The sequence below is a fragment of the Anastrepha ludens genome, chromosome 3 (genome assembly GCF_028408465.1).
Source record: "Anastrepha ludens isolate Willacy chromosome 3, idAnaLude1.1, whole genome shotgun sequence".
NCBI classification, from domain to species: Eukaryota; Metazoa; Arthropoda; class Insecta; order Diptera; family Tephritidae; genus Anastrepha; species Anastrepha ludens.
The window spans coordinates 98,066,873-98,083,860 of record NC_071499.1 but is presented as its reverse complement, the minus strand read 5'-3'; the positions used below and the strand labels follow the sequence as shown (position 1 = coordinate 98,083,860).

General features: G+C 39.1%; 1 protein-coding gene and 1 long non-coding RNA gene across 2 annotated transcripts; one reads left to right on the top strand and one right to left on the bottom strand.

Moving 5' to 3' along the window:
- Window positions 1-3,430: 3,430 nt before the first annotated feature.
- Window positions 3,431-4,264, bottom strand: LOC128856645 (uncharacterized). The gene is made up of 3 exons (XR_008453851.1): window positions 4,062-4,264; window positions 3,580-3,999; window positions 3,431-3,521 (listed from the first exon to the last, which is right to left on the bottom strand). It is a non-coding gene; the product is annotated as an uncharacterized LOC128856645 (long non-coding RNA).
- A 359-nt stretch (window positions 4,265-4,623) lies between these two features.
- LOC128858550 (paraplegin) lies at window positions 4,624-16,431 on the top strand. Its single transcript, XM_054094930.1, has 9 exons — window positions 4,624-4,899; window positions 4,959-5,270; window positions 7,244-7,478; window positions 10,167-10,300; window positions 10,355-10,891; window positions 10,951-11,221; window positions 15,530-15,852; window positions 15,912-16,103; window positions 16,162-16,431. The coding sequence occupies exons 1-9, from the start codon at window positions 4,780-4,782 to the stop codon at window positions 16,306-16,308; spliced, it is 2,271 nt and encodes a 756-aa protein (XP_053950905.1). The 5' UTR covers window positions 4,624-4,779; the 3' UTR covers window positions 16,309-16,431.
- The last annotated feature ends 557 nt before the right edge of the window (window positions 16,432-16,988 follow it).

Genomic DNA, 16,988 nt, shown 5'->3' with positions numbered 1-16,988 from the left:
ACGCGCGGAATATGTACCTTTGCCTTTGGTAGTGAAGGAATGCAGCTGCGGTCAACGATGTCGACCGATGCCCTCTCCTGCAGGCCTGGAATCATTTTTACTACTAACTTTTATTCATAGGAGCGTAGGGTCGTTCTTGCATTTTATTATTTTGACGCCGCTTAACCATCTTCCCCCGTCAAACGTTGGCATGGGTGCACTCGGCTCTGCATTCATTTATGCGAATAGGGTTTTCAGTAGATCCATCTCCGCCACCTTCCATTCGCCCCAGCTTGTCTCTACGGTCAATGAGTGCTACTATTAAGTGGTTTTTGGCAATGTCATTGGTCGCTGCCGTTGCTTTTTACATGGTCAGTTATTCCTTATCCTTATCACGCATAACGCGGCTACGTTGACTGGATCATGTCGTCCGAATGGACGCAAAAGCTCTGGCTCTGAAAGTATTCGATGCGGTACCAGTTGGTAGCAGAGAAAGAGGAAGACCATCTCTGCGTTCGAAAGATCCGAAGGAAAAGGTCTTGGCTTCACTTGGTGTATTCAACTGGCGCCGGTTAGCGCGAGAATAAACGACTGGCGCACTTTGTTAAATTCGTCCAAAATCGCGAAAGCGGTTATCGCGCGAATTAAGAAGAAGAAAGAAAAAGAGGAAGCATTTTACCAGCTAAAAGAGCTTCGCGTTAGCGAGCTTCCGGACACGGGAAAAGTTCGTTGTGTGTACAGACGCTAGCGCATACGGAATAGGAGAAGTAATGTTGCAGGTCCCCAATGGGCAAGAAAATGTCCTCTGAAAACTGAAGATGAACTACTGCGTGACCAGACGAGAGCTGTTAGCTGAGGTTGAGTGCGAAAAACATTTCCACAAATACCTATTCGGTAAACGATTCCACTTAAGAACAGACCATGAAGCAATGAGATGGTTACTCTAGTTCAGGCATCTGGAAGGACAAACTGCATGGTCGAACGAAATACTGCAAAACTACGAGATCGAGCATCGAAAAGGGGAACAACACGGAAATGCTGATAAGGAAAAGGTAAGGAAAAGTCGATTGCATTATGCTGACCTGGAAAAGTTCACGGAAGCGAAAGACGTTGTAGAGAGATCATTGGAAACGATGAAAGAAAGTCCTGTGGCTAAGACATATTGAATACAGCGTAATAGCTTTAAAATCTGATTAATAAAGTCTACACCGCGTATGGGAAAGCGAAGATGCAAATCATTGGCGTATTTTGATTATATTCAGAGAATCTGGGTATCACTAAAACACTAGAAAGGATTAAGCAGCGGTTTTACTGAATAAATTGGTGGGAAAAGTTGCTGAATGATTTCGAAATAGCTTGTAGTATATGGCACTGAAAGGTCCAGCGGAGAGAAGTCGTGGAAGACTATAGCAATACAACGCGTGTTCACCATTTGAGCGAGTGGCCATGGATGTGGCAGGTTCGTATAAAAATAATAAATGGCGAACTCTATCGTACCATGATAAACGTCTCTTTGATGCCGGAAATTCAAGCCTGTGATCTTCACAACATTTGGTTCCAACAAGATGGCGCTACTAGAAGTATGTAAAGTTTAAATGCTTTATGGAGAAACTATCTTGAATTGAGACACTGAAAGCCAATATTACTAAAGTTATTCACGTGATACCCATCGAAGTCCTCCAATGAGTCATTCAGAATTGGTGTATACGGATGGCCGAATTACGGCGATGCTGCGGCCAGCATTTGAAATTATTAATAAAAAATAAATCATTGACGCGTAAACTTCTCTTAGGTGTTTGGTCGAACTTCTCCTATTTGAGGTGTGCGTCTTGATGTTGTTCCACAAACGGAGCGGCCTACAATTTTAAGCCGACTTCGAACGACAAATTGTTTTTATGAGGAGCCTTCTCATGCCAGAAATACACCCGCAGATTTGCTTTTGTCTGCCGATGGTGACCGATATGAGACAAATGGATGGAATTGAATCATCATTAAAAAATAAATCTTACGAATGGGTCTACACAAAAGTAATAAAGTTTGCGCAATCAATTTGAAATTTCGTTGTTTTATTTCAATTCAAAATCCGATACCTCTAAATTGACTCTTCTTTCTTTCTTAATTAAGAGAGATTCTACGTTGGATTTCAAGGCTGACATTGTTATCGGTGTTAATGCTGGTTCCTAAATAAACGAAGTCTTTTACAACCTCGAAATTATAACTGTCAACAGTGATGTGGGTGCCGATACGCGAGTGCGCGGACTGTTTGTTTGAAGGCAGGAGGTACTTCGTTTTGTCCTTGTTCACCACCAGAGCCATTCGCTTTGCCCGTTATCCAGCAGAGCTAACAGTGCGGTTGCTAAGGCCGATGATGTTAATATCATCGTCATACGCCAGCAATTGTACGCTCTTATAAAATATTGTGCCTGAGCGATTAAGTTCTGCGACTCGTGCGACCCTCTCCAACATCAGGTTAAAGAAATCACACGACAGCGAGTCACCCTGTCTGAAACCTGGTTTGGTATCAAACGGCTCGGAGAGGTCCTTCCCAATTCTGACGGCGCTGCTGGTGTTAAGCAACGTCATCTTGCAAAGCCGTATTAGTTTTGTGGGGATACCAAATTCAGACATCGCGGCATACAGATAACTCCTCTTCGTAGTGTCGTATGCAGCTTTGAAATCGACGAAAAGATGGTGTGTGTCGATTCTCCTTTCATGAGTCTTTTCCAAGATTTGGCGTATTGAAAATATTCGGTCAATGGTAGACTTTCCAGGTCTAAAGCCACACTTCAGTCTTTCACACAATACGCTCGCTAGAACCTTATAGGCGATATTTAGAAGACTAATTCCACGGTAATTGGCACAGATTGCAGGATCGCCCTTCCTATGGATAAGGCAGAGCACACTTAAATTCAAATCGGCAGGCATGCTTTCATCCGACCATATTTTGCATAGGAGCTGATGCATGCACCTTATCAGCTCCTCGGCGCCATGTTCGAAAAGCTCATCCCGCAGTCCGTCGGCGCCCGAGGCTTTGTTGTTCTTTAGACGCGTTATCGCTATTCTCACCTCGTCATGGTCGTGTAGCGGAGCGTCAATTCCGGCGTCGTCGATGCGCAGCTGTCACTGTTTAACAGGTTCGAGAAGTGTGCCCTCCATAATTTAAGATTGCTTTGGATGTTCGTTCGTTCCGTGCTTTCGCTTGCAGTTCATGCAAGGTAACGACCATGACCAAGGTAGCGACGAGTGAGCAAGATAAAGACACATTTTTTCGTGCATGCAGCCGGCTAAATCGAATTATAAGACGTTATAACGTCAAAAACTACGCTGAAAATTGTCACAGTATAAAAAGCTCCCACATGATTTGTATAATCTGTATTTAAAATTGAGTTCTTTAACTCTGCAAAAGTGATTGAAAATAAAGTATTTAATTAAATATAAATTTGTTTAAATTTTATTTAATCCATTTGATTTTATCCTCTGCTGTGCGCTGTGCGGTATCGAAATATGGAGGTATGTATGACGTCCTCTAAATCTGTGAGCACCTATGATATAAAAAACAAATGATTATTTACGTCTATTATTCGAATTATTATTATGCACTCCTGCTTATACTCGATATCTGAATTAGCACTCAATTTCAATCTGTGCAACAAAAGATCTAATGTATTCACTGGCTGACACAATTTCCTGGCCTATAATATTAGCTTCCAGCTTCCAACAGAGCATGTGATAATTCGGCAGCTTCAATTAAGGGATTATGTTTGACGAACAAATACAACAGCTCAGAACGATGCGCCAACTGTTGGTATGAATGTTTTTAATAAATGACATAAAACGTTTTATAGTAAATTTCATAACGTGTAGTCATAATATAGCCATTGCGGTATAAAAGCGTTGAGACTTAGCAGTTTGTTTGCTATATATTTACGTACGCTAGTAGAACTTTCCAATTCATAATCATAAATGAGTTTTTGTAACAGTGACCAGGCGATATCGGAATTTTATTGCGATGAGGCAAATCTTAATTACAGAAAAAATCGTGTAGCAAAGAAGATGCTTGTACAGAAACTACTTATTCTCACCATCCATTTAATTTTCTTATAACCACGCCCATGCTTCATTGGCGCTTTGCAAACACACGAATGTAAGCACACAAATACAAACAAAACGTCGTTTTGACATCGTATCAATATTGGGATTTGTGACAGCGTGTTAAATTGCGAAAACACAACTAAATATATTAAAAGGCCTCCAAATACAGTTTGTTTGCGTGTTAATACGGATGACGCCGTGACAAGAATGTGTATGATAGTTTCTACTTCTTTGGCGTCTCTTCCTTGTCACAAAAAAGTGATTACCTATTCTTTTGTTTGTTTATTCATTGAGCATAACGCCACAGCGATTTCGGGAATGCAACGTTGTATTATATTTGCTGTGGTATATATGAATGTGTTTGACAAGTTAGCCGACTTAAGGGTGCGAAGTGAATACGTAGAAGAGCGTCTTGTGATTGGTCGTCAGCACATCTAACTATTTGGAACGCGGCGAATAAATTATTGTAGGGTGTGTGGTTCACTTCATGTTATTCAGGAGATATCGATTAAATATTTGGTGATGAAGGTTGTTGGCCATGCTCAGTATCGATTTGTAATCATATTAAATCTAATTTGTTTTCTCTATTACCGCCTGAAAAGAAAATTGTAAATATTAACTACCGACAGCCGTAATATGCCGGCCTTATATTTATTTCCCAACTTAATTGGAAATTTTTGAAAATTACTAGTTACGATAAATGCGATAATGTTAAGATATTTGAAATCGTTAAAAGGCTCAAAGAATTTGTTTAAGCTGGATTATGGGAAGGAGTTCGGAAACAGCAACATATTTGGCAAATCATGTAATCCTATGACACAAAATAAGGTTAGGGTACATTTAATTTTTTTCAGTGTAGACCGTAAATACAAAAGAGTTTTTTTTAGCTTAATCATTTCCGTGCTGAATATAAGGCAGCGCTAGGCTTGCTTGCCAGGTCCTGTGATTTGCAACTATGTGTTGTGCGAAGATTACATTCAAGTAGGAAAGCTTTTACCTCGCAGAAACCGTCGAGTGATAAAGAAAGTTCTACTGGAAATGACGACGGGCACAATTCAAATAAAAATGGAAAAAAGGGGAACGACAACGAGGAAAAAATCAAATCATTACTCTCTAAGGCTTTGTTATGGATGTTTTCGGTTTACATGCTTGCCGTCTTTTTATCTTTAATAATAACGCCAAGAGCAGAACGTCCCGAGGTAAACTAAACAAATCATATTAAAATAATTTTCTGAGATAAATGTATGTATGTGTATGTGTCATATTATGTATTTGTAATGAAAATACAGGTAGATTTTGTAATGTAGGCCCATGATTCAATCATACAAGGTTCTGTATTCAGCTACAACTGAAATTTGTACTTCATCTATTGTTGGTTTTTTTTTGGAGTAGAGAGAGAGGAGAAAAATATGATTGTCCTCTGCTAAAATTATAGTAGAAATAGTACACAAAGGAAAACAATAGCAACGAAATTCGGTTTATTAATTCATACGAGTTTGGAATATATTAGACGTTTTAATAGAAATATTGAGGAAAACATGTAAAAATATGCATGTCCCCTAATTAACTAAGATAAGTTTTGCCCCCTAATTTAACTTTCCATTACTACCACGAAATATTTGAATGGATGGGAAGGGGCGTGTCACCACCCACCACGCCCATTAGAAAGAGCAAGGTCACACTATTATAACTGAAAGTCCGAACCTCCAGGAGAAGTTTAAAAATTCGGTTTTTTTAAGTTGAAGAGAACTGTATAAGTTATGTGGTTGAGTAGTCCCGCACAGTTCCCTGCCGGAATCTAACTAAATTTATTGAACAATATCTTAAACTTAGGAATACAAAATTTCTTAAATGTAGTGACTTAATTCTAAGAACTGCAACGGCGGCGGCAGCTGCAGTTGTCGGTGTTTGTTTATTGTTATTTGAGGACCAGCTTTGGCTGCAACGGTATCCACAGCCATTGTTGTTGTTGTTGTCTCAAGTTCCGCTGCAACAGCAACGGCAGCTATAGCTGTTGTTATTTCAGAAATTTATTAAATTTGGTTAAACTGCAAGCGTTGCAGACTATCAAATACTGATTCTGTGGAAATGTGGTAGGCGTGAACCATAATTTTTTTGTGTGAAATTAGTTTTTATTGATTTCAAAGACAAAATTGTTCCAAAATGATTGCAATTTTAACATATATTCACTTTAGCTCGATATGACAACCTTTTGCCTTGAATATAGCCTTCAAACGATCAAAAAATGAGTTGCATGCTGCACGAATGTGATCTTGATGTATTTTGGTCCATTCTCGTATAATTCAGCACATCCATAGTGGCATATTTTTTAGTCCTCTCCTTGCTCTCCAAAATTGACCAGATGGAATAGTCCATCGGATTTGCGTCTGGCGAATTCGAAAGCATTCGTGGTTCACACGAGCTTTATGAGACGGTGGCGAGTCCTGTTGGAACGTCCATGGTCTACGACCAAAATGTTTGCGTGTTCACGGCTCTAAAGCAGCTTCTAAAACATTTTCCCGATAATAAGTCGCCCATCAGCGGTCACTGCGGCCCAAACCATTACTTGCGATGGGAAATTGCTTCGAGTGGCCATACGTAGGCTCAAATTCTCGTATGAGCGTTCGGTCAAGTGATAATTTAGTAAAAAACGTCAAAAGTGCCTTTTTTTTAACTTTCAACAGCTGTTTTTCGTAAACTACGACTTCCATTGACACGAATTATATATTGCCATGTAGGTTATATGTGTGCCTTTCGAAATTTATGCACTTCAAAGAAATGGCGCGCACTGTTTTCGAGATTGCAGGTAATAACTGCACTATTGCCCAAAAAACGGATTTTTTGGGAATATCTCGGAAACCGTTCTTTGAAAAAAAAAAATCATTTTTGGTTTCAGCGACCTCAAATTAGTCTAAAAAACGCTTTTTGGTCGAGGACCATTTTTGAAAGTGAAAATTCGTAAACTAGTGTTATTGCTGAGCTCGGAAAATGGTATATTTTTATGTATATACTTTTTTGTCTCTTAAGGAAAATTACTTTTATATTGCGACTTAAAATTAAAAATCATTGAGTGATTTTTGTTAATACAAGTCACAAAAAATAGTCTCAAATTGCATGATTAGCGTCATTGGTTCTTTATAAACTGAAATAATTTAGATTATTAACGTTTTAGGGTTCGACGAGATATGTGTCTTGGAATGAATTTGTGCATTACATGTTAGCCACTGGGGAGGTAAAGGAAGTTATTATACGTCCAGATATGGAGATGGTGACAATAATTTTACATGAAGGTGCTATAATCAAGGGTAAAAAGGTTACGTCTACAATCTTTCACATGGCTATAGCAGATGCATCCAAATTTGAAGAAAAGTTGCGCGAAATCGAATTACGGCTCGGCGTAACTGAAGGCAAGTCCATTATTAAGTAATTCTATTTTAGCATTATACTTAGTCCTGCCATAAGTTCTGTTACAAGTTAAGTTCGTTATAGGTACGAAATTATAATACTTTTTTAATGAAGTTACTTTTATTTAATCATGTAAATATTGTATTAAAAAAAAAATTAATTTTGTTTCGAAATGGTTACCATTTGCTTTTACACAAGACATTTTACATTGACGATTCAGCTATTGCAGCACGCACGGTTTCCACGGATATTGACGTCGCTGCTCGAGCCAAAGATTGTTTGAGACTCTCCACATTTCTGTGAGGTTGTGGTTGTGTTTGTAGCAGCAATACTAAACCCTGTCAGTGCAACGCTACTAGGACAGTCCTCTCACAGGGGCGGTTTACCTGGGCGTTAATGACGGTGTGTGCCATGCTGGTGTGAGGCTGGGGTCAGCTGTTTCGTAAAGAGTGGGAGTAGAAGGGCTTCAAGAGTCTTCACTACTGGGGAAATGAGAGTTATCGGGCAGTAAGACCCCTTGGTTGGCGGGTTTCCCAGGCTTCAGTAGTGGGACCACTCTCCCCAATTTCCACTTATCAGGAATGATGAGAATGGCCATAGACAAATTGAAGACTTTGGTGAGATATTCTATTCCCAATGGATCCAGCTTTTTCAGCATCAGCATGTTAAGTCCGTCAGGGCCAATTGCTTGAGATGGTTTCATATGGTTGATGGGCCCCTGAACCTCATCGCTGGAGAAAGCAAGTGGCGCACTACGTTTGAATCTGTCGGCCGGAGGATACCGTGTGAATAGTCGGCTAAAATAGCTCGCGCATCTCTTCGAATCCGACGAAGCACGACCGTTAAAGGTGATATCTATCTTGTCGTCGTTACCAGAGCTTGCTCACACCAGAGCTGAAGTTGCAGGACTTCAGATGCTCTTACCAGGGAGGCGTGGTATTGTCTGCGCTGGTCCTGCTGTGCGTTCCGCAAAAGTTGTTGTGGCCTGACGTTGACGGGCGGCCGCGCTACAAGGGGCGGTTGCGAGCGCAGAGCTCTGCAGCAGGGGGCAACGAAGTCGCGTTCCCACTCACGGGTGGTGCGCAGGCTAGAGCACCTCCGAAAGTGGCACCAGCCATTGCAAGAATTGCACACGGAGCAGACTGTGCGGCGGACCAAGAGCTGCTGGTTTGTCCCCGCACTGGGATAGGAGCAGAAGGGTTGTGGGTTAATAGTAGAGCTGTGTTGCGCCTGAGGGCTCCTTACCGTTGAGGTATTGTTATTGTTGATGGCGGCAGTTTGACGGACGACCCATCCAATTTTGACTTTGCCAATATCCATTAGCTTTTAGAGCTGGCAGGCTAATGGTGGCCGTTAGAGTGCCCGCATAACTTGTTAGAAGTCCAGTTATATCGGCCAACTCCATATCGTCAAAACCAGGCAAAGATTTTTCGCGTTGTGCACCTTTTCCTTGGAGGTCACTTCATCGATGTCCTTGCATTCTATTATGATGCGATAAGTAAGCGCCGTCACAGTTGCTTCGCTACCTAAGGTGGCATCCACAGTTCGATTAAGAGACCGCCTTTTCGGGTACTCCTTATTTTCGATACTGAATCATCGAAATTTTTGAACTTTTCGTCGCTTTTCACTTTTTTTAAAATGTCCTACACTGACACTCCCCGTTTTTTTCAATTATTATAGCATCGGGTCTTACTCTTTCCGCACTGCTTTTGTTAATAGTTTGTTTGACCTTTTTGGGGTTATTTTTTACCAGTGTCCACTCGTTTGTAGGCTTCGGCTGGCCTGGGTGAGAAGAAGCTGATACATGAACCTTTCCAGCTGGTTGCATTTTTTCCACTGCTTTTTTTTTCATTTTCCTTCTCGGTGAATCCTCAGTGCTTTCCTTTTTGCGTCTATTCTCTGACAGAGACGTTTGTGTGCTACTCTCATGGCACGGTATCCTGCTTTCCTGCTTGAGTTGCAAGAACACATTTCTGAGGCAGCCCGGTGGTAGAGGGATTTTATGTTAAAAATAACGTATCTCATAGATTGATGTATGGTACGGGGCTTTCCTTTGTTTTCATTTCTTGACGTTATTTCTTTAAGCTACCTTTAACTTGAAAGTGTGTCCCTTATATATTTATTAATATTATATGTATTTACATTGAATGTATCATTGTGCGAAATATTGTAAATGTTTGTTTAATAAATATTTACAATTTAATTCAAAGATAAATGCAATATGTAAAAGGAAATTACTTAAAGGGTACTACTCCGACTACAGATAGAACTTAAAATTCTGCTTAGTATTGCTCTTGGCTATAAGCAGTAACGAAACGTAGCTGGGCTAGAAGCGGAACAAACCTCTTGCTACCGCATTTTGAGCTTCCTGCTCTACCAATATTCTGTACAAGTCGAGAGCAGTAGCGGGAGCAAAAATAAAAGATTTGAAAGAGCATCACAATTTCAATCACTGCTTATTTATTTACATACTAACCTAACTTAAATTTTAATATTTGTTTAAACAAATTTGCTATTTGAAACTTTTCCTCTAGTCTTTTCTTCAACTCATCTACAAATACTGCAAAAGTACCCTCAAAGTTTCACTTCATTTCCTGTATTTTACTTCAATCTTGTATTCTATAATTTATATCCCTATTTTTTACTTCTTGGCTGACTTCTCAAAATAATTGGTATGCTTAATATTTCAGGTGTGGCAATTACATACGACAGGCAAAGTGACATCACAGGGCGTATTTTGGTGTTAATTTTGTTCTTTGCCTTACTTATGTCGATTGCATCGAGAATGAAGGGCGTCAGAAGTCCCATAAGTATGGATTCTTTTGTAGGTATCTTAAATTCAACATAAGCAAAATGTATTATATTTATTTATGACTAGTCGCAAATGGGAAGGGCCAAATTTACTCTAGTGGATCCTTTTGATGGCGGAAAGGGAGTCCTTTTCAAAGATGTTGCGGGGTTGCAGGAGGCCAAACAAGAAGTTAGAGAATTCGTTGATTATTTAAAAGAACCCGAAAAGTACCAACGGTTGGGAGCAAAAGTACCTAAAGGAGCTTTACTCCTGGGGCCACCTGGTTGCGGAAAAACCTTATTGGCAAAAGCTGTTGCTACTGAGGCCCAAGTACCTTTTCTAAGTATGAACGGATCAGAGTTCATAGAAATGATTGGTGGCCTCGGAGCAGCAAGAGTACGGGATCTTTTTCAAGAAGGTAACAAACGAGCTCCTTGCATAATCTATATTGATGAAATCGACGCAATCGGCCGACATAGATCAGGAACGGAAAATATAAGCCAAGGAGGCTCAGGGGAATTAGAACAAACTTTAAATCAACTTCTGGTTGAAATGGATGGCATTTCCTCTAAGAATGGAGTACTTATGCTTGCAAGCACTAACCGTGCTGATATATTAGACAAGGTAAGAAAATACAATTATAAAATTCATTTCAGAAAGTCATATATTAATATTTTTGTTAGGCGTTGCTTCGTCCAGGTAGATTCGACCGTCATATATTAATTGACTTACCTACTCTTCATGAACGCAAAGACATTTTTGAGAAACATTTATCAAGTGTTAAATTAGACTCTGAGCCGGTGAAGTTTTCAGAAAAGCTTGCACGTTTAACTCCTGGATTTTCGGGAGCTGATATAGCCAATGTGTGTAACGAAGCGGCTCTACATGCAGCTCGAAATTGTCAAAAAAAAGTATCCGCATCAAACTTGGAGTATGCAGTTGAGCGACTTGTGGGTAAGTAATTATTAGAGGAAACTTAAAAAATCAATATTGACATATTTTCAAAACACTTCAAGTAAACATTCCATATAATTCGTGCGGCTATCGAAAAACCAGCAAGTTTTTCTTAGATTAAGATTAATTCCTTAATGCACGAGGAATTAATTTCTGAGATTTTATTATCTCTACGCTAGTTGGCCAATTTTAATGAATTTTATTTAGTTATAATAGCAGTAAAAACAATATACTTTAAGAAATTAAGGTAAAATTGGAGGATTAATTTTGCGCCACCATGTACAATGCTTGTTATTTATTGCGTCTACGTTGAATATTACGTTGAAATTTTAATGCTCAGTCGGGCTTGGTTAATTCAAAAATGTATTATACTTATTGCTTTTACACGAAAAATGTTTACTTAATAAGACATCCTTTTAGGAATTATGTTAGCGTTTAGAAAAACAAAACGACGAAAGTCGTGTAAAAAAATTTATAAGTGAACCGTGAGCGACATGAAAACAGGGACTCCCCGCAGTATGCAGTGACATATTCATACGCAATAACGGTTTTATTTTAGTTTGTAATTGATTTTGCTTTGACTACATTACTTTGGAGTTATTTTAAAGTTTTTGTGTACAAGAAATAGCGATGGCCGCGAAAGTGGGCAAATTATAGGAAGCAGTCGCTCTTCTGTGCAGTATGTCATGCAAACATACAATTGTACAATTGAAATGTGTCAAACCCACGTTCTGGTCGACCTAGCAAGCTGACCGTACGTGAAAACGAACCACATTGCAATCAGTGAAAAATAATCCTCGAATTACGGCTTCTCAAATATGTAAAAACTTTTCAAATTCCTTTGGCAAGCATGTGAATGACGATACTGTACGTAAAATACTTAAAAAAGATGGGTGTCGCGGACATGTAGCTCGTATAAAACCGTACATATCCGAAATCAACAGAAAAAATCGCATGGATTTTGCAAAAGAATATGTTAACAAGCCTCCAGAATTTTGGAAACGTGTTCTATTTTCGTATGAAAGCAAATATTGCATATTTGGCATTAAAGGGAGAAAACAAGTGTGGCGTAAGAGCGGTACTGCGCTCGAAAAAGAAAATCTTGTATCAACTGTGAGGTATGGCGGGGAAGGTGTGATGGACTGGAGGTGCATGGCGACACATGGAATTGGCAAAATTGTTTTTATAGAGTCAACAATGGATCACATTTTCTTATTTAAATATTTTAAAGAGTTGGAACTTGGTGATGATTTCTGGTTTCAGTATGATAATGATCCCAAGCATTCGGAATATAATGTTTAGCCCTGGTTGCTGTATAACACAAATCACCAATTGCGCATCCCGCCTTAATCCCCAGATCTCAATCCCATTGAGCATTGGGATTTACTGGAGCGCAGGATCCGTCAGCACAGGATAACGTGCAAGGAAATGTTTAAAAACGTAATAATTAATGAATGGAGCAGAATTACCAAAGAGGACGGAAGAGGACGACTTGCGGAGCTCCTGAAGCGGAAAGGTTATTCCACAAGTTACTAACACCTTTTTTTTTTTGTTGAATATGCATACTTTAACCGTATATCGCAAATTACAAATAATTTTTCTGCTTCCTTGAAGTGAAGTTTTTTATTTTTGATTTATGAAATTTTGTTTTTAAAGACGTACTTAGGAAAAAATGTATAGAAATTGTAGAAAAATTACTGACTAAATATTTCTCAAAAAAGTTTAAAATGTTCACGGCTGCATATCAAAAATTACTGACTCATTTCGCTTTAAAGAAAAAGCCAACTAAATAGCTATACATGATCTCCTTTTTTTTCATGCGACATCTTTTAGTGTATTTTGATAGTTTACTCACTTCTGTTTAGTCTACACTTTTATTAGGTGTTGGCCAAGCTTCTCCTACTATCGCGTGCCTCTTGATGTTGTTCCACAAATCGAGGGACCTAGAGTTTTAAGCCGACTTCGAACATTAAATGGTTTTTTATAAGGAGCTCTTTTATGGCAGAAATCCACTGAGGGAAATGCACGATATAAAGAAAAGAAAAATATTAGCTAATTTAACTGCGCAATTGGCTGCTAGTAATAGACAGTTGGAGTAAATCCTTAAACGAAGTCTAAGATCGTATAATTGTTGGCATATGCGGATGATATTGACATCATCGGCCTTAACAACCGCGCTGTTACTTCTGCCTTCTCCAAACTGAATAAAGAGACAAAGCGAATGGTTCTGGTGGTGAACGAGGACAAAACGAATTACCTCCTGTCATCAAACAAACAGTCGGCGCACTCGCGTATCGACACTCACGACAGACTTCGTTTATTTAAGAACCAGCATTAACACCTATAACAATGTCAGCCTTGAAATCCAACGTAGAATCTGTCTTGCCAACAATTGCTACTTTGGACTAAGTAGACAAATGAGTAGTTAAGTCGACGAACAAAACTAACACTCTACACTTATCATGCCCGTCCTAACGTATGGTGCAGAAACGTGGACGATGACAACACCCGATGAAGCGAATAAAGATTCAGCGACTACGCTGGCTGGGTCATGTCGTCTGAATGATAGAAACGCTCCGGCTCTCAAAGTATTTGATGCGGTGCCAGCTGGTGGTAGCAGAGGAAGGGGAAGGCCTCCTCTGCGTTGGAAAGATCGGGTGGAGAAGAACTTGGCTTCATTTGGTGTGTCCAACTGGCGCCGGTTAGCACGAGAAAGAAACGGCTGTCGCGCTTTGTTAAACTCGGCCAAAATCGAGTAAGCGGTTATCGCACCAATTAAGAAGTCCAAGAAGGTGAAGTCCAAAATAAACAAGACTGTGCTAAAGTAGAAATAACATAGGCTTTGTTCGGATAACTTCGACGTAAAACGTTTTCCCTTTATGGCCAAATGCAATTTTCCGAATAGGTAGCCATATCTCGCGAATACGGTGAGTAATTCATAGTTAAAATGCGATTTCTAGTCAAAAAATCAGTCACAGGAGTGGATGGATGAGATAGTGCATTGTCATGCAATAAGCGCCAGCTTCCTTCTTCGTGGTATTCAGGGCGGATTCGACGGATATGATGGAACAAACGCTTCAAAACGCCAAGATAGAAAATTGTATTGACGATTTGACCCATTGGCACGAACTCCTTGTGTACAATTCCCTTGGAATCGTAAAACCAAACGAGCATCGACTTGATTTTTGACCTCTCCAAACGCGATTTTTTGGGTGGTGGGTGCCTCGTCTGGTGTCTTCCATTCGGCAATTTGACGCTTAGTTTCAGGTTCATGTTGGAAAAACCACGTTTCATCACCAGATACAATGTTGTAAAGGAAGTTCTCGTCTATTCTCGCCTCTTTAATGAGGTCCTTCGAATGTTGAATTCTGAGCAATTCTTGGTCCTCAGTAAACTTGTGCGGATTGAAACGTGCACAGACCTTTCGTAAGCCCAAATGATCAGTTAAAATGTTTTGGAGGTATTCAACTCCGATTGCATGAATTTTAACGTTGATTTCGGTTCATGTTTGATCAAATTACGAACAATTTTGATGGAGTTTTCGTTGATTACTGATTTTGGGCGGCCTGTATGTTCGTTGGCATTTATGACCTCACAACCATCTCTGAAACGTGTAAAACACTCAGGAACTTTGGCACGAGATAGACAATCATCGTCATAAACTTTTTTCATCAATTCAAATGTTTCGGTAAACGTTTTACCGATTTTAAAACAAAATTTAATATTAGCTCTTTGTTCGAAACTCATTTTTGCACCGATGACAAAAACATACTGACGCTTTAGACGCAATAACTTCGCTTCCACTGAACCGAATGTGACCAAGCTTTCACTGGAAGTTAGCTAGAGATATAACTTCCAACACACTAACTCGTTAGAAAGATGGCGCCATCAAAAACAATTTTATTATGGCAGTCTTGTTTTTTTTTTGGACTTCACCTTGTATGACTGCATAATTAATAATATCTAATAAAATTTTAATAAAAATTATGCCTTCAAACCTCTTTTCATTGCCGTTTGGCGTTTCCTTTATGTTCGTTAAAATAATTATTGATAGCACAGGGTTGTATTTTAAAAAGTGTGGTTATTATCTAGGATTATTTTATAATCTCAGATTTCGGGAGAGAAATTGTGTATGGGTAATCTCGCTTTTTAATTACGGATTGGGAATTAAGCACGAAGAAGTAGATAATCCACATATATGTGAACGTATTATAATATACATATGTATATACGTGAAGATACAATTTTCTGTTACATTGAAAAGAAAGTTAGATATCGGGGTATTAATATTTATTTTGTATATTCCAGGTGGCACTGAGAAACGATCACATGCGCTTTCACCAGTGGAGCGAAAAGTTGTTGCTTATCACGAATCAGGACATGCTCTTGTAGGATGGCTTCTGCCTAACTCTGACATATTATTAAAAGTAACAATAGTGCCTAGAACAAGTCTTGCTTTGGGATTTGCACAATATACACCTAGCGAACAGAAACTGTATAGTAAAGAGGAGCTGTTTGAAAAGATGTGTGTCGCACTTGGTGGGAGGGCGGCTGAAAATTTAGTATTTAAAAGAATTACAACTGGAGCACAAAATGATTTAGAAAAGGTTACTAAAATCGCGTATGCGCAGGTATAATAATGTGCTATCTAAAATCTTCAAGTGATGTATTGCTTAAATATTTTATATAGATTAAAAAATTTGGAATGAATGACAACCTGGGGCCTATGTATATAAAAGATGCAGATGAAATAGGAAGCTACAGTCAACCATTTTCGAAAAACTTGCAGAGGATAATTGATAAAGAAGCTCGGGACCTTGTACACAGTGCCTATCATAAAACTGAAGATCTATTGAGGAAGAATATGGATAAACTGGAAAAAGTATTAGTTTGTATTAGTGAATGTATTAGTTTTGTTTTATTGTACCCAAATTTTTTAGGTGGCTGAAGCGTTGCTGGAAAAGGAAACGCTATCATATGAAGAAATAGTTACTTTGATCGGACCACCTACTTATGAACTAGCAAACAGAGCATTGGAGTCTGTTGAATTCGAAAAGTCTTTAAAAAATTTGAGTGAGAATGAATAATAATGGACTTATTGTGAGAACCTAAAATATAATAAAAAAGTTTAAATGAAAAAAGGAAGAAAAAAAATTAAAAAGTTAGAATCAAATGGTGCACTTGTAACTGGACTCTAAAGTTAAAATTAATAGAAAAGTGTTTTCATTTATTTGGCTCTACTTACAAATATTTTAATTGCAATTTGGTGGTCGGGCCGAAGGAGGTCGGACATTGTTTGCGGATTTGCGAAAGGTACTCTTACTATATCGTCTTTCTATGCTAATGCTGTACGCTTACCTAAAGGATGTATATGTTTTTTGGAACCATTGCATTTAAGTGATAGTTTTTTTTTTTGTCGGGACAACTAGCACTCACACATTAATTAAGTCCATTGTACTACACTTGGGTTCCCATTTAATTTTCTTTAAATCTACCCGATCTCCGAAGAAATCTGAGTAGATCTTGTGGTGCCAAGGAGCCAAGATGGTCGCTTCTTAACACATCAGTGCCAAAGACCTCAAACCTGATTCGAGCGAAGGCGGGGCAGACGCACAGGAAGTGGTCCGCTGTCTCATCCTCCTCTTCACAAGCTGGGAAGAGTACACTGTCTGAGATGCCCACCCTTTCCATGTGCTTCGCCCACAGAAAGAGGCCCGTCATCAGTCCAACCAGCCTTCTTCACTCCCCTCTGTTTAATGACAGAAAG